Source organism: Leguminivora glycinivorella, chromosome 5 (genome assembly GCF_023078275.1).
Source record: "Leguminivora glycinivorella isolate SPB_JAAS2020 chromosome 5, LegGlyc_1.1, whole genome shotgun sequence".
Lineage (NCBI taxonomy): Eukaryota > Metazoa > Arthropoda > Insecta > Lepidoptera > Tortricidae > Leguminivora > Leguminivora glycinivorella.
Genome location: NC_062975.1, coordinates 19603483 through 19623733, shown reverse-complemented (window position 1 = coordinate 19623733; position 20251 = coordinate 19603483). Strand labels below are relative to the sequence as shown.

At 38.0% G+C, this 20251-nt stretch overlaps 2 protein-coding genes across 5 annotated transcripts; one reads left to right on the top strand and one right to left on the bottom strand.

Annotated features, from left to right (window-relative positions):
- Nucleotides 1-404: 404 nt before the first annotated feature.
- LOC125226322 (iron-sulfur cluster assembly 1 homolog, mitochondrial) lies at nucleotides 405-2043 on the bottom strand. Of its 3 annotated transcripts, none has more exons than XM_048130269.1 (3): nucleotides 1958-2043; nucleotides 1449-1740; nucleotides 405-1143 (listed from the first exon to the last, which is right to left on the bottom strand). In XM_048130269.1, exons 2-3 carry the CDS (start codon nucleotides 1738-1740, stop codon nucleotides 1040-1042), a joined length of 396 nt encoding a protein of 131 aa, XP_047986226.1. In that variant the 5' UTR covers nucleotides 1958-2043; the 3' UTR covers nucleotides 405-1039. The 3 variants fall into 3 exon arrangements, with proteins under 3 accessions (XP_047986226.1, XP_047986228.1, XP_047986227.1); XM_048130271.1 differs by having other exon boundaries at nucleotides 1449-1753; nucleotides 1958-2036; XM_048130270.1 differs by having other exon boundaries at nucleotides 1857-1971.
- A 753-nt stretch (nucleotides 2044-2796) lies between these two features.
- On the top strand, nucleotides 2797-19360 carry LOC125226144 (translocation protein SEC63 homolog). Of its 2 annotated transcripts, none has more exons than XM_048130038.1 (13): nucleotides 2797-3002; nucleotides 3948-4279; nucleotides 4668-4838; nucleotides 5190-5396; nucleotides 7118-7346; nucleotides 8255-8548; nucleotides 9590-9713; nucleotides 12662-12770; nucleotides 13864-14026; nucleotides 16154-16344; nucleotides 17399-17564; nucleotides 18428-18549; nucleotides 19230-19360. In XM_048130038.1, the coding sequence occupies exons 1-13, from the start codon at nucleotides 2879-2881 to the stop codon at nucleotides 19278-19280; spliced, it is 2283 nt and encodes a 760-aa protein (XP_047985995.1). In that variant the 5' UTR covers nucleotides 2797-2878; the 3' UTR covers nucleotides 19281-19360. The 2 variants fall into 2 exon arrangements, with proteins under 2 accessions (XP_047985995.1, XP_047985994.1); XM_048130037.1 differs by having other exon boundaries at nucleotides 2798-3002; nucleotides 13861-14026.
- The last annotated feature ends 891 nt before the right edge of the window (nucleotides 19361-20251 follow it).

Here is a 20251-nt window from a genome sequence, read left to right as displayed (position 1 = left end):
GAGTGATCAAGTGACCCTCTCCAAACCCTTTCATCAGTATCTTTTTAGTAGTTTGTGCTTTCATGCTTAATTGCTTATAGACTGAACCGACTGTTGGTATCTTGGGTCAATGTAGGATTTTTTTATCACAAATTATCCCCGTAATTTTAAAAGTTATCTCACTACCATCGTGAACATTAAATATTTAGGCAGCGCCTGTTCATTTTTATTAACATTGCCCTTATTTTTTTGCTATTCATGTTACTAATTTGACGCAGATGAAGTTGCTGGCAAAAGCTAGCCGGTATAATACAGTTACAGAAGCACAGTCTCTTATTAATCTTTTTAGGTAAACAGATAGAATGTGTTGTGACATAGTATAGTAAACAGGCATAGAATTGTGATAAAACAATAAAATTACTTGAAATGTTCAATCTATTTAATAGTATCTTTTATAAATCAGAAAATCACGTAATTGAACCAAAGTCCTTTAACTACAGCTAAGCATATAACTTACAGGTATATTACAAAAATATACATTGAATTGCCAACTAAGTTGGTTTATTCACAACTAATTTATTTAGCCACATAAGTTTGCAAACATGATTTCAAATACAATAATTATGTAGTTTAGTAACTGTACTAATACAGTTGAAAATATTAAAGAGAACAAATGTTGATGAAAATTAGATGTGTGTATTATTAAGCATAATTTTAAGGTAATTTTTCAATGTGTAGGGGATTTTCTGCAGTGCACAATATGTTTGCAAAATACATGGATCTATTAATTGCTAGTAGAGATTATTATTCAAGCTGTCTAGGTCTTATTGGGCTTTTTGAAAACTGATAATTTGATTCTAATAGTATAATTTGGATATTACAACCAGTCTGTTAACACCTTCACTGTGGCAATTAACTCACATTTAACCATAATTCGTAAGAGATCTTTAGACCCTCTACCACAGTGAACATGTTAATAGGTAGAGATATTATTGTAATTATTGTAAGCCTGTATAGTATTTTTTTCTAATTTATTGCTATTGGCATAAATGTCTATTTTCTATATACTAAAGGATTCTCCGCAACCACAGGTGCCCTTGATGTTTGGATTGTTGAATACAAACTCAGCTGATAACTTATTCTCTACAAAGTCCATTTCAGTTCCTGAAAAGTAAAAAATTATATTTTAATAAATAGGCTAAAAAAATTAACTGAAACTTTAACTCTTTGGTAAGAAATTTAAAGAAAAGGGCCAGTCAGTGATAAATTTCAAATTATACATTCAATTGTGCCTGGCTAGAATAAACAACTGCTGCAATAAAAATAATCATGATGCCATATATGACACAGACACATTTATTAATCTAGGAAAGCTTTTCCTACTACTCAATTTTTAATTGACATTAGATAGCTTTAATTTGGTCAGCAGAATACACTAGGTCTAACAATTCAAAAATATCAATACAAACCTAATAATGTTAACTGTGCCTTCTTATCTATAATAATTGTGACTCCATCTTGTTTCACTTCTTCATCTAATTTCTCTTTAGTCTTAGCATAATCCAGTGTGTAGGACAGACCGTTGCAACCTCTTTGCCGGACACCCACTTTCAGCCCGATGAATCCTTTAGCCTCTTCTTTAGCCATTATTTCCTTAATCTTGTTTACTGCTGAAGGAGTAAGAACTAGGGCAGCACGAGAAGGCAGCAATCGCTTCTTCACAGCCCTCACGGTGGCACTTGCAATAGTTTTGGTCGCCATCTGCAAATTGTGTCTATGAAATAATAAAACAAAGTTCAAGAGGAAATTGATCGCAATTTACAAATATCTTCATAAAAAAACAAACACGCTGAAGGCCTATTGCCAAAATTACTTACGAAACGTAAACGTCTAATTGCAAGCACACTGCGTAATATATATTTGTTGTTTATGGAAAGTAATTACACTGAACTGTGATCAAAAGTATGTGTATACTTACAACGTTAGTTTTTTTCGTCACTGTTTCATAATATTGGTCTATATATTTATATTATTTTTGAATTTTCATTGGATGTGGATTCTGTCATGGCCGCTGTACACACATGGCCAACAGTTCCACCAACCCCCTTGGCCATGTGTGTAGAGGGCTACTTGGCCGTAAGTTGGCAGTTGGCGCTTGCGCTTGCCGGCCAACCGATTCGTGTCGGTTTTTTGTCCACACATCAAAGGATCTTGGCGCCAATGGCCAACTGCGTTTACACGTTGGCGCTTCATTCAGTTGGTCGTCAGCCGTCGGAGAGGACAGTAGTGATATATTTACGAAAATAATAAGTTTATCTATGCCAATAATAGTGTAGATTTTAGGAAATAAAATAACCTTGCAAATGTTTAATGTATTTCCTAAAAAAGATAAATGTTCTTATCAGAATATTCAAAAAATTGTTAATATTGCAAATAATTTAATTTTACTACGGGGTTATTATTTTTTAATATTTTTTTTCTGACAACGTCTATGACCAAGAATTTCCTAGATTTTTTCATTCCACGTCCATCTTTCATGAAGAGCCAATGCCAAGTGATTGGTTCGCCAATGTGTAAACAGCGGCTCTTATCTTGGCCAAGGGGTTTCACAAAGGGCTGGTGGAACCGTTGGCCATGTGTGTACAGGGGCCATCAGAAGATTAAAAATAAAATGTCAATATGTTGACATTTCGGTACTTATGTTGTTCCAGTTACATTTTAAACTGCCCTTCTTATCATTATCCATATATTTAACGCGTCTTCTCGAACTGTTCCATTACAAATGACAACAGCATTTTGACAATGACTTAAGTGACGTTTAATGACACGTCTCCGCTATCGAGCTCGTGTTGCGTGTAGTGATTTTCATTTTCTTCACAAATGATTTAATAAAATAACGATGGGAGGCCAAAAATTCGAATATGATGAGAGTGGGTCGACATTCTTTTATTTTGTGTTATCATTCCTCGCTTTAATATTAGTGCCAGCGACGTTTTACTATTGGCCGAGGAAAAGAAAAGAAGGTAAAGCTTTAAGTCATGTTTTTTCGTTAATGCGCTTTAAAATCGTAGTTGTTAATGTTAATTTGATGATTGTCCTACATTTTGGTGCTGATATGACTCATAGTTGGTAGTTAGATGGGTGCTAGTACCGTTATGTCAATAGGTTTGTCGCGCGGCGTACTGATTCGTCGCACAACGCTAATGTATGAGTGACACGGCCGCTGCACACAGCTCGTCATCTTTATCAACCTCAGAGCACTAGGCAGTAGGTAGATCTCATTAAGCCTTGCCTATAATATGCCTATGAAGATCTCAATGTTTCTCACCCATCACCACCAGCAGTGCCTAACCACGCCTCTGTTGCCGTCTGTATGACTATTTATAAACTCATTTTAATGAGTAAAATCTCAGATTCTTATCAGTTTAAATTCAATATCACCTAAAGTAATGATTCTAAAGTACAAGTCATGTTTGTTTCATTATTAGTTACAACATTACGTAAAGAGTACATATTACATATTATTTTCAAAAAGGTAATATTGTTAAGGTTTTTTATAATATTTACTTTAATCTGTATTAGAAATAAATATGTTGTTGTCTCATTGGTTTGTAGAGTCCAAGACTATATAAGAATTATCATGTCAAAAATTTAATTAAATTTTAAAATAACTCTAATTAAACCAAGTGATTAAAGAATGGCATAGAATGGTTACTGGCATAATTAGATAACTGAACAATAATACTCTGTACTGAACTATGATATAATTTAAGGGGCAAAAGGAATTCAGTGTCTTAGGCCATAAAGTTTCTTAGCTTTTTTAAAAAAAATGTGTTTTTTAGCTTTTCTGGGTATCCCCCTATACTATACTTCTAATCCAAAGTCATTTAGCCTAGGCTTAATTTCATCAGGATTTAAACATAATATTTTGTATTATCATGTTATTGTAAAAATCTGCCTTGTTTCAGATCCTGCAAAGCAAGCGGAAAGATGTCAATGTCCAAATTGTATAAAGAAACAGTCAATAATAGAGCAATCACAGCCTTACAAATCTTTAAAGAATTTCCTAATTAAACTCGCAATTATCTCGGGATGGGTGTTACTTGCATTTTTAGCATATAAGGTGTCACAGTTTGACTATGAAATGTCTAACTTTGATCCATATGAGATATTGGGTTTGCCTCCCGGTGCAACGCAGGCTGAAATTAAGAAGTCTTATCGTAAGCAATCTTTGATTCTGCATCCTGATAAAGAGACTGGTGATGAAAAAGCTTTCATGAAGCTAACTAAAGCATATCAGGTAAGGATGCTCATATTTGATAACAGTTTAGTTGCAAACACATTTTAATCGTGATCATGACGACGCCACTCCTCGCGAATACTAGTAAAAAAGTAATAAAGACTCATGCCCCATCTCAAATGCCATGATTCCACGATCTTGTCTTGTTCAAGAAAATGGGTTGGATTTTAGTCTTATTTTAAATATAACTTTTACTTTATATGGCTTTTAAAATAAAACCATTTTATTGTGAATGATTGGATACCTCTTATGAGACACGTTAAATGGAATCAGGCTTCTCTGCGAGGATCAGTATTCTCTATGTATATATAATACGTGTACCTATAGCTCAAAAATCGGAAAGATGTGACATCTGACACATTTCCTGATATAATTTAACTATCCACAGGCTCTAACAGATGACGAGGCGCGTCGCAACTGGGAGAAGTATGGCAACCCTGACGGCCCAGGGGCCATGAGTTTCGGTATAGCCCTGCCCAGTTGGATCGTTGAGAAGGAGAACAGTGTGTGGGTCCTGGGTCTCTACGCACTCGTATTCATGGTCGCACTGCCTACTGTTGTAAGTTTTAATGTCTTTTCTTTATATCCCATAAGTTTGAAATTAATATAGAACTATATAAAACAAAGAAAATACTGCTATCACCCGTGATCCAAGAGTGTTGCACACAGAGACAACACTTCACGAAGATGAATAAACTTTTGGGAGTTTGTAGAATTAGAATTTGAGTTGGTAGATTTTGTTATTTGGTGAATTTAGGTGAATGTACCTTTTAGGTGAAAAGGATTTTATGGAATAATTTATTTAGCAATTTCCTATACATACATACTTACCTTGGTTAGGAAAATTCAATATCACTTTTTCTTTTGTAGTTGTCTTAGGAAAGTTTTTACTAGAAATTTTAATTCCCAGGTTGGTACCTGGTGGTACCGTTCCATCCGCTACTCCGGCGAGCAAGTCCTGCTCGACACCACCCAGATGTACTTCTACTTCTGCCACAAGACCCCCTCCATGCCCCTAAAGAGGGCGCTGATGATCCTCGCGGCGTCTTGCGAGTTCGATAAAAGACACAACTCGGAGATCGTTGAGAGAATCACGGATAATGAAGAAGTGCCTATGGTAAGTTGAGATTAATATGTCGGAAAAGGTAAAACCACAGAATATATAATAGTACAAGTAGAGAAGGCTCACTCCTTTGATATTCACAAAATGCTGCCATTCTAAATTCTTACCTACATTAACAAACGGACCGCACGCGAGCAGCCGTCATTGAATTCTATTGCGCCGCCCGCAGGTCGTCACCACTAAATAGGCCGCAAACTCGCAGCCCCCGGCATGTACTTGAAGCGCGGTGATAAAATCGCGGAGTGAGCCGCCCCTGGTAAAACTCAAAATTAAACAATCAATATCATTAACTTTCATTTAAACAAAGGTTCGTGATCAGCAGCGCAGGCTTCGTCAAATGGACATAAAACAAATCAGCTACAAGCTTTGTCGGAACAATATGAAATGAATTGAGATCATTTATTTTATTTTATTTTTTATTTATTGGTATTCAGGACAACAACAGCCGTAAATATATAACTTACATAGGTATTTTTACATAGTCTTAGGCCAATAACAGTTATCCGTTGAGTGAAAAGTATTATACACAATATGTTACTAAAAAATAATAATTGTGTTACATATTTAAAAAATTACAGTGAAAATGTGCAAGCCACACAGAAAACAGTGAACTGATGCAAACAATACATACAACGAAAAGTGAAGTTAGAGGTCGACACGCAGGTTAAATATTACCCTACCTTAATAATATTTTATTTAATCTATGATAATATTTATAGGTACTTGAATTTAGCGATTATAAATAATTCTTATACTCACGCTTATACCCAAGGATCACTATATTACGCAGATTAAGCTCTTGTAAGAAATTACTATTGTTCTACTTTTTTTTTTATATACCCTTCCATATTATAAGTGATAAGATACCAAGATATATCGTCTTTCCAAGCCCAAACACAAAATACCTTTTACCTTTTACTTTATAATGAATTACATTTTTTTTTTTTTATCTGTTATTTTTCAATAATAATATATTTAATACGTCATTTTTAAATTTATTTTTAGTGCCATTAAAAGGATCTGTTGAGTCGAATTCCTGGTTATAAAGATGCGGAATACGAGATAGTACAGCATTTCATATGGTATGGATGCTGTGAAAGACAAAATAACTTTAAAAACACTGTCCGCTCCAAGAAAATTTTATCTTGTCTATTTTATTAAACACTCTGCTCTGTGAGCTGTTGATTTACTTTACAATACATTATAGTTAAATGACGTAAACTTGTAAAAAATAGTCACGTCATCATGATTATGGGCTATGCATTGACGGTAATGTGCTTAATTTAAAATAATTAAATCGTAGCCTGTGTGGTGACGGGTTAAGAATTTCACCACCCCTTTCTTCCCGTGGGTGTCGTAGAAGGCGATTATGGGATATGGGTTAAATTGTGGCGTAGGCGAGAGGCTGGCAACCTGTCACTACAGTGTCAAATTCTTTCAACCCCTTATTTGCCAGGAGTGGCACTGAAGCTTTGGTAGTTTCGTGTGCTCTGCTTACCCCTTAATGGGATGCAGGCGTGATTGTATATAATTAAATCGTAGTAGACAGAAAACGAGTAAGTATTTAATTGTAAATTGCCAAAATTAGAGGATTGACAATTGCAACTTAAATAGAGGATAACTTTGAGACTTACAAAAGCAAAGTGCCTCAGTAAAACCGTAGACTAGTCAGTAAAAACGCTAAAGCGATTTTTTAATGGTCTTCTTTTTTTCAGCTTCTCCGTGAGCTCCCAAACCTAGGCGAAAAAAACAAAGAGCAACCTCTTTGCCGTCCCTACAGTATCAAGGCCAGGGCCTTACTCCACGCACACCTGTCCCGCCTGCGTCTGCCTAGCGAAGCTCTGGATGCCGATAGGAGATATATAGTGGGACGCTGCCCTGATCTGATTGTAGAGATGGTCAATTGCGTCAATCAGCTTATAGCACTCGCATACGCTAGGAGAAGTAAGTTACTGTCCCTTGTGTTACAAGAGTTGATCCTTTAGTATCAAGGTCAGGGGCTTAACTCCATGCCCAACTGTCCCGCCTGCGTCTGCCTAGTGAAGTGCATGATGCTGATAGGAGATATATAGTGGGACGCTGCCCTGATCTCATTGTGGAGATGGTGAATTGCGTCCATCGGCTTATAGCACTCGCCTATGCTAGGAGAAGTAAGTTATTGTCCCTTGTGTTACAAGAGATGATCCTTTAGTATCAAGGCCAGGGCCTTACTCGACGCCCACCTGTCCCGCCTGCGTCTGCCTAGTGAGGCGCTGGATGCCGATAGGAGATATATAGTGAGACGCTGCCCTGATCTCATTGTGGAGATGGTCAATTGCGTCAATCGGCTTATAGCACTCGCCTATGCTAGGAGAAGTTAGTTACTGTCCCTTGTGTTACAATTTACAAGACTTACAAGAGTTGATCCTTTAGGTGGTCAATTCAGACTATACCTACATAGAATTACTATGAATAACTGTAGGTATGTTTCATAATGTTTCCAAGTGTTCGGGCTGTCGATATTTTCTTTGCAATGGCCAATATTATTTCGCGGTTGCAAAGTGCACAAGAAATAAGTAAAGACCCATGTAAAATATTTTGAAATTATGTATATTATATTACAAGCCCGACTAATTGGTAACTAGACACACATTATGTCAAGCAAAAGACAGACAAATCTGTCAATAAGTTGATTCACCATAGATCTTATTAGTGTGCTATACCATGCAAATTATTTTGATTAGGACAAAATTTCTTGCTGTCTAGTAGGTAAAGCATAGAAAGGTCATATGCCAGACTATGATGGTTTTAGCTTAAAATCATCCTCATAGAAACTACGAATAACTTACCATGTTCTAATCTTTTTCTTCCAGTACCCCGCCTACCGACCATAGAAACAATCGAGAACTGCATGAAGCTATCCCCCATGATAGTCCAAGGCCTCTGGGAGTACAAATCCCCACTCCTTCAACTGCCATACATCACCGAAGACCATCTAAAGTACTTCACGAGCCGGAAGAAGCATATTAAGTCGTTGCTACAACTGGCGCAGTTACCTGGGGATGAGAGGCGGCAGGTTATGCGGTTCCTGAATGATAAGCAGTATGATGACGTCATCAAAGTGCTGGGCAACATGCCCTATATACACTTCCAGGTTAATACTGAAGGTGAATATATATTTTTGTAAAATATAGATATAGGCGTAACAACTGACTTGCAACTGTCTTGACTGTCCCGTATTTTAAGTGCGTTTTCGCATTATCCGATCCGATATCGGATGTAGGATCGATATTTAAGTTTTTTGCCTTTGAAATCGTTCCTACATCAGATATCGGATCGGATAATGTGAAAACGTACTAAGGCGATAGCATAGAAAATTAGAAATATCCTGTATTTAGTTATCCCACAGATTTTTCTTGTACAAGACGTTATTGACTAATTTTAAAGCATTCTATGCGCTTAAGAGTCATATTCAACAATAAAACACATGTTTTTAAATATGAAACCGTCCTAGCCGCTCCTAGTTCCCGCCGCCGCTTCTAAAACTACATGGCATGGCTGGCACCCGCGCGCGTTTCTCGCGCCGCGGGCCGCCCCGCTGGCCGCCTTACGGCCCAGCCACGACATTGGTCTAAGCGCGGCAGCGGCGAGCGGCAGCCATACGTGCGAATGAAAAGTCCCATCGCTGTGTCTCGCTTCAATGTATGGCCGCCGCTCGCCGCTGTCGCGCTTAGACCAATGTCGTGGCTGAGCCGTTAGACCATTGTCGTGGCTCGGCCGTTAGGCAAGACCTACTATTTTATTGGGCATGTTAAGAATTTGGGACCCCCCAATTAGCGTAAGTTGTTAACAAAAATTAACTCACTGTCAGTTTTGTGACGATAATTAAGGATGACATTTCTATAAAAATATTGTTTTTGTGTTGATAACATAAACTTTAAGCGATAATCTACATTAAGAATGTGAAAACGTTAATTTTTTGACAGATTTTATGCTTAATTGTCGTTACAAAACTGACAGCTAGATAACTTTTGTTAACAACTTACGCTAATTGGGGGGTCCCAAATTCTGGAAATGCCTTAATATACCGGACACGCATATTTACATTCACTCGTTCGAGCCAGCTCCTGTGAATTGACCTGTATAGCTTAGTCCCCAGTTGAAACACAAATGAAATAAAACTTTATTAATCTAGTTTATTATTTCAGTAATCGACGACGAAAACTCGACGGTGGTGACAGCGGGCGCCATAGTCACTGTAACGGTGTTCCTGAGGAGAACTAACATGAAGGAACTCTTCGGTGACTCCAGCATCAAGGAGAAAAATATTGAGTAAGTTCTAATATCAGTGACCCTGCATTCAAGATCAGATGGTGAATAACTTATACAAAATATTTATTTCATTCAAATACTACAAAACACATTACACAGGCAATCTTAAATTAAAAAAAAAAAAACAATCACACAAACAGCATTCAAGTCAATATTTTTATTTTTAACCCCCGACGCAAAAACGACGGGGTGTTATAAGTTTGACATGTCTGTCTGTGGCATCGTAGCTCCCGAACGGGTGAACCGATTTTGATTTAGTTTTTGCTTTGCTCGCGTTAGAAATAGACAACAGAGCGGCGCCATAAGGGTTACTTTTGGTACGGAACCCTAAAAAGTAGCCTATGTCACTCTCCATCCCTTCAACTGTCTCCACTTAAAAAATCACGTCAATTCGTCGCTCCGTTTTGCCGTGAAAGACGCACAAACAAACAGACACACACACTTTCCCATTTATAATATTAGTATGGATAAATATTTTAATATAACAATACTAGCTTTTGCCTGCAGCTTCGCTCGCGTTAGAAAGAGACAAAAAGTAGCCTTACTTACTATCTTACTCTTCATCCCTTAATTTGTCTCTACTTAAAAAGTCACATCAATTCGTCGCTCCGTTTTGCCGTGAAAGACGGACAAACAAACTGACACACGGGTCACTATCAAATTTACCTTATCGCTAAACGACTATTTCGACTAGATGTCAGAAAATGTAAATATACAGTCAGCATAAAGTCAATTTAGCTGGGATGACATGAAAGTAGAATACTCAATCAGCAACAAGTCAATTTAACTGGATGGCTAAGACTTAGAATGAATGAGTAGCCAAACGTCTGGAAATATACATAGTCCGTATGATTCGCATATCTAAAAAGCCAAAAGTGTAGTTAGTTAGTTGATGTCAACACAGAACGATACAGTAGCAAAACGTCCGGAAATATAATGTGTCATGGACGTCATGGTTTATAATAAATATGTAACAGTTCTTAATAACAGTGCGAGAAGGTTTGAATTCTCAAGACACTTAAGCATTTTAAAACCAGACGTTTTGCTAACTGGTCGTTTGGCGTTTATTCTTTATAGCAATAAAAACATTAAACAATCCAGACTTTATGCTCCTTGACTGTTTAGCGTTCATGTCTGTTTTGTAATACAGACATTCGAAGATAAAGATGTTTTGCAGTTAGATCATTTTAAATTGTTACGTTTTAAGATCCAGACGTTTTGCTAAAGTCGCATTTAGCATTCATGTCTACGTAGCCACAAAGACATAACACAATCCAGACATGTCAGCTATATAGTCTTTTAGCGATAAGGTAAATTTGATAGTGACCCACCTATACACATATTTATTAACATTTAAAATCGGTTATGTCAGCCACTTGCTAGCACATCAGAGACAGCAACGGACTTGAAAGCAGTCGCCGTGGCCGTATCGGCCGTGGAGTTATTATACACTCTGTTTTTAGGGTTCCGTAGTCAACTAGGAACCCTTATAGTTTCGCCATGTCTGTCTGTCCGTCCGTCCGTCCGTCCGCGGATAATCTCAGTAACCGTAAGCACTAGAAAGCTGAAATTTGGTACCAATATGTATATCAATCACGCCAACAAAGTGCAAAAATAAAAAATGGAAAAAAATGTTTTATTAGGGTACCCCCCCTACATGTAAAGTGGGGGCTGATATTTTTTTTCATACCAACCCCAACGTGTGATATATTGTTGGATAGGTATTTAAAAATGAATAAGGGTTAACTAAGATCGTTTTTTGATAATATTAATATTTTCGGAAATAATCGCTCCTAAAGGAAAAAAAAGTGCGTCCCCCCCCCTCTAACTTTTGAACCATATGTTTAAAAAATATGAAAAAAATCACAAAAGTAGAACTTTATAAACACTTTCTAGGAAAATTGTTTTGAACTTGATAGGTTCAGTAGTTTTTGAGAAAAATACGAAAAACTACGGAACCCTACACTGAGCGTGGCCCGACACGCTCTTGGCCGGTTTTTGGTTCCTGATGATGAACCTAACTGTGTGTTGAGTATAACGGAAAACAAAAAAAACACGGTGTATATTATATTATACACCGTGTTTTTTTTGTTTTCTGTTAAATTCGACACGAAGCTAGGTTCATGATCAAGAACCACCCTGTATATCACTTTCAGTTAAAAACCCAAAATAATTTTTTTCATCATTTTCATACATAATAAATTAATTTATTAGTGTGAGAAACCCTTGAGAATAAAATTCAAGTTAGTGTCAAGTGATTGACGGCACATGTCAAAACAAATAACTTTAGGAATTGGTAAAGGCTGTCACACACGTGTTCAGTAATTATCTTTATTTTTTTAATAACTCGATAACCGTAAGAGTTAAGATGCTAGTTTCTTAGAGAAATTAAGTTTATTTCATCTAATGAACCTTCCCTTAAAGTTAACGGAATACAATAAAAACTGGTTGTATAACATTTATTACATAATAAATCTTGTTATGTTTATTCGAAGCTCATATTTTTGTGTGTGAACGCGGAATCCTCTTACGTATTGGGCTATGGCACTGCTCCCACCAAAAGCAAATAGCGATGAGCTATCGGCGATTGCTACGGAGCCTGGGGTCCGCTTTGACAACTAATCCCAAGATTTGGCGTTTTACGAAAGCAACTGCCATCTTGACATTCGAACCCGAAGGGTAACCAGGCCTTATTGGGATTAGTCCGGTTTCCTCACGATGTTTCCTTCACCGAAAAGCGACTGGCAAATATCAAATGACATTTCGCACAGAAGTTCCGAAAAACTCATTGGTACGTGCTGGGGTTCAAACCTGCGACCTCCGGATTGAAAGTCGCACGCTCTTACCGCTAGGCCACCAGCGCTTTTTACGCTTTCGTTAATTGAACTGATATTACATTACCGTTAACTCACTCATATTATTCTAAATCATATATTTTTTCGCAACAGGGACGATGAGGAAGGTAACGGTGATGCGAAAAAGGGAGAGAACGACAAAACTGAAGAGAATGACAAGGACAAAAAGGAGGTTTCGAAGAGGCCCGTGTGGATGAAACAGGTATAAGATTAAACTTTTTCTCTTTCCACTTTGATGGCATTAAGGGTAGGTACAAATGATTGGTTTTTTGACTTCTGGAAGTTTTTTTACAGATGTAGTGCGAAAAGCAATTCCTTCGTATTTTTACGGAAACGTACGTATTTGTCATGCTAGTTCAGTCAATGTCAGTACATCTTGTACTGAGACTGACTGAAATAGCATGACACGTTCGCACGTCTCCGTGCAAATGGGTGAATCAACTTTTCTTTGCCAGCAAAATTTCGCATACTTCGACTACATGTGGTCAGAAAATTTAATTGGGATTTAGTCTAATTAATGTATACTTATTATATTAAAGACAAATATACTAGCTACGCAATACAACATGTAATTATAGGATTTCCTATTTTATAACTTTGTTTCGAGCAGTGACCCAGTGGACATAGCTGTCCCTCACTTTTGTATGAAAAAAGTGTCTCTTCCACTGGGTCACATATTGTTTTAATTAAAAATGAATCGTTTTTAAATTTTTCCCTAATTGGTATACGTGAAATAAGGATCTTTATTCACGATGGTAAGGTTCAAAATCACAAAAGTAGACCTAATAATAAGTAAGGGTAATTCTTGCAAAAAGCAAGAAAAAGTTGATTCACCCAAATACGAAGGAATTACCAGGGGCGGCTCACTCCGCGATTCTATCGCCGCGCTACAAGTACAGGGCAGGATTCATTCGCATTAGTCTCTACCGGGGACAAATGTTTTTTTTTTTATTACAAATGGGCTTACTCTTGGCCACAGACTAGCCAAAGGCAAAGACGTGGCCTACGATGGAGTGAGCTCGCCCTGGAGATGCCCGTTCACTCTTGATTTGAAGGTTGCCGGGTTATATGAGGTCGGAAATATAGCCGGCAAAGAATTCCACTCCTCAATTGATTATTTCCTATATGTACACCTGGCTCTCTAGCACAACTTGCCTTGTCGCGCGCGAGTCCATACTTCAAGTCGCGCTTGATGTATGGACTCGCGCGGTACAAGGCAAGTTGTGCTAAAGGGTCTGGCAATAAGACAAATGGATAACACCACAAAATATTTATAAAAACACAATTTTCAGCAGAACAAGCGAGCGCCAGCCAAAAAGGGCAAGAAGGCAGCGCCGGCCAAGCAGCCAGCCAAGCCCGTACCTGAACCAGTGCAAGAAGTCAAGGAGAACAAAGAACAGAAGGAACAGAAGGAGAAGGAGCCTAAGAAGAAGGAGCCAAAAAAGAAGGACGACGAAGGTAACTAGGCGATGACATTTGGGCATTTTCGCGAGAACAATCACCAAAAAAAAAATTTTCTAAGGTACAGTCGGCCAAGAAAGTGGTCTACCAGTTTCTGCGAGCTCTAACGATCGCTAAGGTTGACTTGACATATGGCATGACGTAATAAGTATCATATATAGAGAGAGCAATTGTCACTGATATAACATTATTGCAAGCGGAAATCGACCTTGTTGTCTCATGACGTTCATACGAACCTCAACCGTAGGGTGGTACACCACATTTTTGGTCGACTGTACTAGGTAAATTTTATGTTTTACCTACTCAGAATTACGAGCCCTTTCGATCTAGGACAAAAAACAAGAGACAAAAAAATGGTCCCAAAATTTTCTATTATTTCACATACTTTCCACTTTCTAACCGCTGGACAAAGTGTTTGAAAAATGGTAACGAAGTAGAAAAATTACATTTGGGACGATTTTTTTTTTACCTAGTAGGATCGAAAGGGTTCGTGATTCTGAGTAGGAAAAACATTAAATTTACCTATTTTGGAAAAAAAAGGTTTTGAATCTTTTTTTTATTTACATTTTTAGGGTTCCGTAGTCAACTAGGAACCCTTATAGTTTCGCCATGTCTGTCTGTCCGTCCGTCCGTCCGTCCGTCCGTCCGTCCGTCCGTCCGTCCGTCCGCGGATAATCTCAGTAACCGTAAGCACTAGAAAGCTGAAATTTGGTACCAATATGTATATCAATCACGCCAACAAAGTGCAAAAATAAAAAATGGAAAAAAATGTTTTATTAGGGTACCTCCCCTACATGTAAAGTGGGGGCTGATTTTTTTTTTCATTCCAACCCCAACGTGTGATATATTGTTGGATAGGTATTTAAAAATGAATAAGGGTTTACTAAGATTGTTTTTTGATAATATTAATATTTTCGGAAATAATCGCTCCTAAAGGAAAAAAAAGTGCGTCCCCCCCCCTCTAACTTTTGAACCATATGTTTAAAAAAAATGAAAAAAATCACAAAAGTAGAACTTTATAAAGACTTTCTAGGAAAATTGTTTTGAACTTGCTAGGTTCAGTCGTTTTTGAGAAAAATACGGAAAACTACGGAACCCTACACTGAGCGTGGCCCGACACGCTCTTGGCCGGTTTTTTGAAGTGAGATTTCTAATGAGACTTCCAACTCACAACATTCAACTTTTTTTTTGAGGATTTTATGGCCAGCGTGCGTAGCCGAATGCACAAACGCTCACGAAACGAAACGCTCGTAGATATCTATATCTATCGCTCTTGCATATTGGCGCGACAGAGCCAGACTACCTTTCGCGGCGTTTCGTTTTCGTTTCGCGTCGTAGAAATGCCATTCGGCTACGGGGCCTGATTACGAGACCTTTAAGCCAACAGCGTTAAACGTTTAACGCTCAGTGTTGCCACTTACAACTGTCAGCGTTAAATATTTAACGTTCAGTGTTGCCTTATCAATTCACTAGCTTTTGCCCGCGGCTTCGCTCGTGTTAAATTCGAAAATTCACTCCCACCCGCCATTTTAGGGAAGTGGGGGGTTAGAAAGAGACAAAAGGTAGCCTATGCCACTCTCCATCCCTTCAACTATCTCCCCCTAAAAAATCACGTCGATAGGTCTCTCCGTTTTGCCGTGAAAGACGGACAAACAAACAGACACACACACTTTCCCATTTATAATATTACTATGGATATGGATATTAACACACTACCAGACAAAAGATGGCGCACTTCGTCAGAAACCCATCGCAATCCACAACCGCTTGTATGTTAAGAACCCACCCACACTGAGAGAAAATACAACCAGTTTTCATGTTCGTTCAACAAGTTTTTTGGTTAAAATAGCGCCTACGTGCTCTTTGGTTCAAACAACAAGCTACTTGTCATTTGAATCGGCAATATATTTGAATCAACAAGTCGATTTTATAAAAACAACCTGACACATATTTTTTTAAACATACGTTTGGCTGATTCAAACGGATAAACCGCAACAAGTCGAACTTGTTAAATTCACAATGCAAATTTCTCTCAGTGCAGCGGGTTATCCAGCATCCGAACAGTTCAGGAACGCCCATCAGGTGGGTTCTTGTGTCTAGTGTTAAAAAAAGTTCCATTTTCAGAGGAAGATTCATCAGACGAATCGAGCGCCGAAGACTCAGAATCACACGACTCAGCGTCCGAAGAGTCCCGCAAGTCTTCCGGGGAGGATGACGACCAATGGGACAAATTCCAGAAGCGGCTTCACAAGCGGGAGCGGTTAGAGGGCCGCTCGCGCTCCTCGCACCCTGTGCACTGCCCTTACTACCCGCAGGTATGTTGGCAAGTTGTGTTAGGTGACGAGGGTAGTTGAAAAAAAAAGAACATATTTTACTTGAGATGCGTGGTTAAGATTCGAAATCATTGCATTTATACATAAAGACGTATTCCTTGTCTATGCCACAAAGCCAAGTCATGTATAAGAGTGCATAATCTCGCCGTTAAACTTTGGTTTGGCGAAATAGTAGCAGTAAGCATCTTTATAGTGTTATTAGAAATAAATTAATAATTCATTTCATTTATTATGAACCAACTTACACTAACAGATAAACCAAAGCCAATAAAATTATAGTTCAGCAATTCCCGAAAAGTTTGTATAGTCAACCAATTGGAACCCTAGGCCACTCTACTACCATGTCAAAATAACAAGCAGTAAGAGATTTCTTACAATTTGATTTGTAACGTCACTATGACATAGTTCTACAGTGGCCTAGGATTCCAATTGGTTGACTACACATTTGGATCACGCCCTTGATTTTGATAAAAATTGGTAGGCTGATAGAGTCCATGATGCTGAGCAAGATCCACTAGGTTTATCAAAATGTCTTAGAATTAGATAGTTTGTATGAAACCTTCCTTTTTGTTACCAGATTTCTATACATTTTCGGCATAGAAATCTGCCTACCAACTTTTATCAAAATCAAAGACGTGATCCAAATGTACAAACTTCGGGAATTCCTCAGTTACTATTTTAGTAAAGTACCGTTAAATATGTCTTTCGCTCTACTTGATCTTAGATTATGGGCGTCCCATATTTTACTAATCGAGATACTGCGACCCCATCTTTACTAATCAATCTGTTAGTATTTCCTTCATGTATTTGAAAATTACAATTACTAAAGATTCCGTTCCTTACTCAATTTAGTGTCATCTTGCACCAGAACATATTTCTGAAGCTCGGCACAGTACTACAGTCGAGCAATTAAATATAGATGTGGACAAAGTGCTAAAAATATGTGCACAACCCAATAAAGTCGTGTATATTTTTGAAACTTTGACCGCATCTATATTTAATACCTTGACTACAACAGTTCGTTTTCCCGTCGCAGGACAAGCAAGAGTACTGGTGGTGCTATATCTGCGACCGCAAGTCGCACACGCTGCTCACGGCGCCGGCGCACGTAACGGCCCTCCTACACGAGACGGAGCTGCAGCTGCGTTTCACAGCTCCGCGGTGGCCGCAGCTTTATACGCTTAGCGCTTGTCTGCGATCAGGTTAGTACTACCAAAGACATATGTAACTCCGTATAGACGGATAAAGTCTAAGAAAAAAACGTACCTCAAAGCCCTAGAGAAAAAGGTACGGTGGCCTAGATGGCGTTACACCATTGGGGGACTCTCGGCTAGATGGCGCTAATATTAATATTTGACATTTTAACACATATCATGCTAACAATATGGGCCAAATTGTCAAAACTGAGGTCCAAAAGTTTTAAGCTTGTGTAGAGAGATGGCAGTCTATGCACTGTGATTACACATTTTACTTTGACAGTAACTCTCTATAATACTCTATCCTCTTTGGTACTACTATAATTTACAAACTGATTTAAAATACATCAAACACGTTTTTCACACTTAAAGTCACAGTTAGCCCCTTTTGGTGCGCGAAATGTTACACTCAGCGCTTGTTTGCACTCAGGTGTGTAGTTTGTACTTGTACTATTATTATAGTTTCTAAACGGATCTAAAATATTAATATAGTATTTTGATACAATACACAGACAACCATATTTTGTCACAGTTAATTTATTTTGGCGGGCGGAATGTTCAGTTTTGTATTTTTTTTACACTAACAACTTTCAGTAAATGAAGGCTCGCAATTTCAATATTAGTATGAGGATTTGATGCTTTGTGCCTACAGTTTTTCTCTCAAATGTCTACTCATAATTTGCAAACCTCATTTAAAAAATCAACAGGCAACGTCTTTGCCTTTGGCTTGTCTGTGGTCAAGAGTAAGCCCTTTCATAATAATAAAAAACAGGCGGTTTTTGCGCTGAAAGTGTATTTGTTCCAAGCATGATTTGGGTAGGAAACTGCTTACTTTTTCCACGCTTATAATCTGTAATTTTTCATCACAGACTCGTACATCGGCATGGACCAGCAACTGGACCTGAAGTTGGACGTGAAGGAGGCGGCCGCCGTCCCGCACGAGCATCCGCAGTGGGACCTGTCCGACACCGACTCTGATAATCAGGACCAGGTACACATTTAGTTATATCACTTTCTCAGAAAATATTTGCATGGAACCAGTATCGGACCAGTAGTAACTCTTCTAACAAACGTACGCCACGCGGTATGTCTATGCGCCATGTTCGTACGCAACACATGTAAGCGGATTAGAATGAACGAGAATTAAACTTTGTCATCAATCGATAAAAATCCAAGATTATTTTGGCGGGCGGAATGTTCATCTAAAAATTTACTTTCCGCCCACCAAAATACTCTTTGATTTCGGTAGAGGTTTCAATTTCTGGTAGTATGCTCATTCCATTTCTAATTTCATTTCATTTATTTTGCTATCAACATAGGATCATAAGTATATTATTAAAATTAGAATACATTAAATTAAATTAAAATAATTGTGACGACCGGTCTGGCTCAGTCGGTAGTGACCCTGCCTGCTAAGCCGCGGTCCTCGGTTCGAATCCCGGCCAGGGCATTTATTTGTGTGATGAACACAGATATTTAATCCTGAGTCATGGATGTTTTCTATGTATATAAGTATGTATTTATCTATTTAAGTATTGTATATCGTCGCTTAGCACCCATAGTACAAGCTTTACTTAGTTTGGGGCTAAAGTTGATCTGTGTAAGATTTCCCCAATATTAAAAAAAAAAATTTTTCTTTGTTATATGTATTATGTACTGTTTTTGTTACAGGGTGGAAATGAGAGCGAATTCACGACAGATGACGAGGTGGAGGAGGAGTAGCGGTACTAAGTTATTTTTATAGAGTTTATTATGACTGTAGCTGTACGTGGGAGTGAATGGAATAAATAATGTTTTTACGACTTGTACTTTTTTGTCACCTAAGTTTAAAGTTGGACCAAGCTCCTCTTTGACCATTTTTTTTATAATTTTATCACTGGCGTTAAAATTATCACGTAGTGCGCAGCCTGTGTTATCAAAATCGCTGCAGCGTTAGCTTGGTCTAAGTATTCCCCTTATTCTCAGTTTATAATCATACTTATTTAGAGTATTTTGGTGTGCGGAATGTTCAGGTTTTTTTAGCGGTTCGAGTTTTGAAATAAAATTAAATCAGCAATAATACTTTTCAGTTACCTAAGATATTGTTATCGATAGCAGTAGAACACGTCAAAAAGCTTATTCCAAAAGGCTGACGAGTGAAGAACCTTTCCGTCCAGAGAGTTGTGCGTCACAATGAAGATCGGATGAAGTTTCATAAAACCTAAGGTACGTTCACAATGTAAGATTTGGGGCCCGTTTCTCGAAAGGTACAAGCCTTGTATTAAGTGTGTTTCCATGACAACCCATACGATTTGACAGTTCGCGCACTTGTAATACAAGGCTTGTACCTTTCGAGAAATGGGCCCCTGATATGTAGTTAGCCGTTTCATTTAATTATATTGTTCCGATATGCGATCCTTTAATACGTCGAAAGGCATATAAAGAAATTATTTTTTCGCAAACGAATGGAGAACAAGTACCTACCTAATATTGAGGGTTCAATTATTCAAACACCAAATATGAAACCTGACTCATACCTGTTTAGGAGCCTCTCCGAAAGAAGCATTTCAACGTACTTTATCCGAGAGGTCAATACGAAGACGAATAAAGACAAAGAGATTTTTGATAAAGAATTTGTAATTTACCGGCCGAAGTGATACTCATCAAATTGTACTCTGTGGGCAACTGGGCCCACGGAAAAATCGTCCCGCGGG

Bases quoted from the DNA above. Each gene is read 5' to 3' on its own strand.
- LOC125226322 (XM_048130269.1), bottom strand. From the start codon at position 1,740: ATGGCGACCAAAACTATTGCAAGTGCCACCGTGAGGGCTGTGAAGAAG. The intron at 1,144-1,448 runs GTTTGTATTGAT...TTTACTTTTCAG, and splicing joins GGCACAGTTAACATTATTAG to GAACTGAAATGGACTTTGTA.
- LOC125226144 (XM_048130037.1), top strand. From the start codon at position 2,879: ATGGGAGGCCAAAAATTCGAATATGATGAGAGTGGGTCGACATTCTTT. The intron at 4,280-4,667 runs GTAAGGATGCTC...AACTATCCACAG, and splicing joins AGCTAACTAAAGCATATCAG to GCTCTAACAGATGACGAGGC. The intron at 4,839-5,189 runs GTAAGTTTTAAT...TTTAATTCCCAG, and splicing joins TGGTCGCACTGCCTACTGTT to GTTGGTACCTGGTGGTACCG.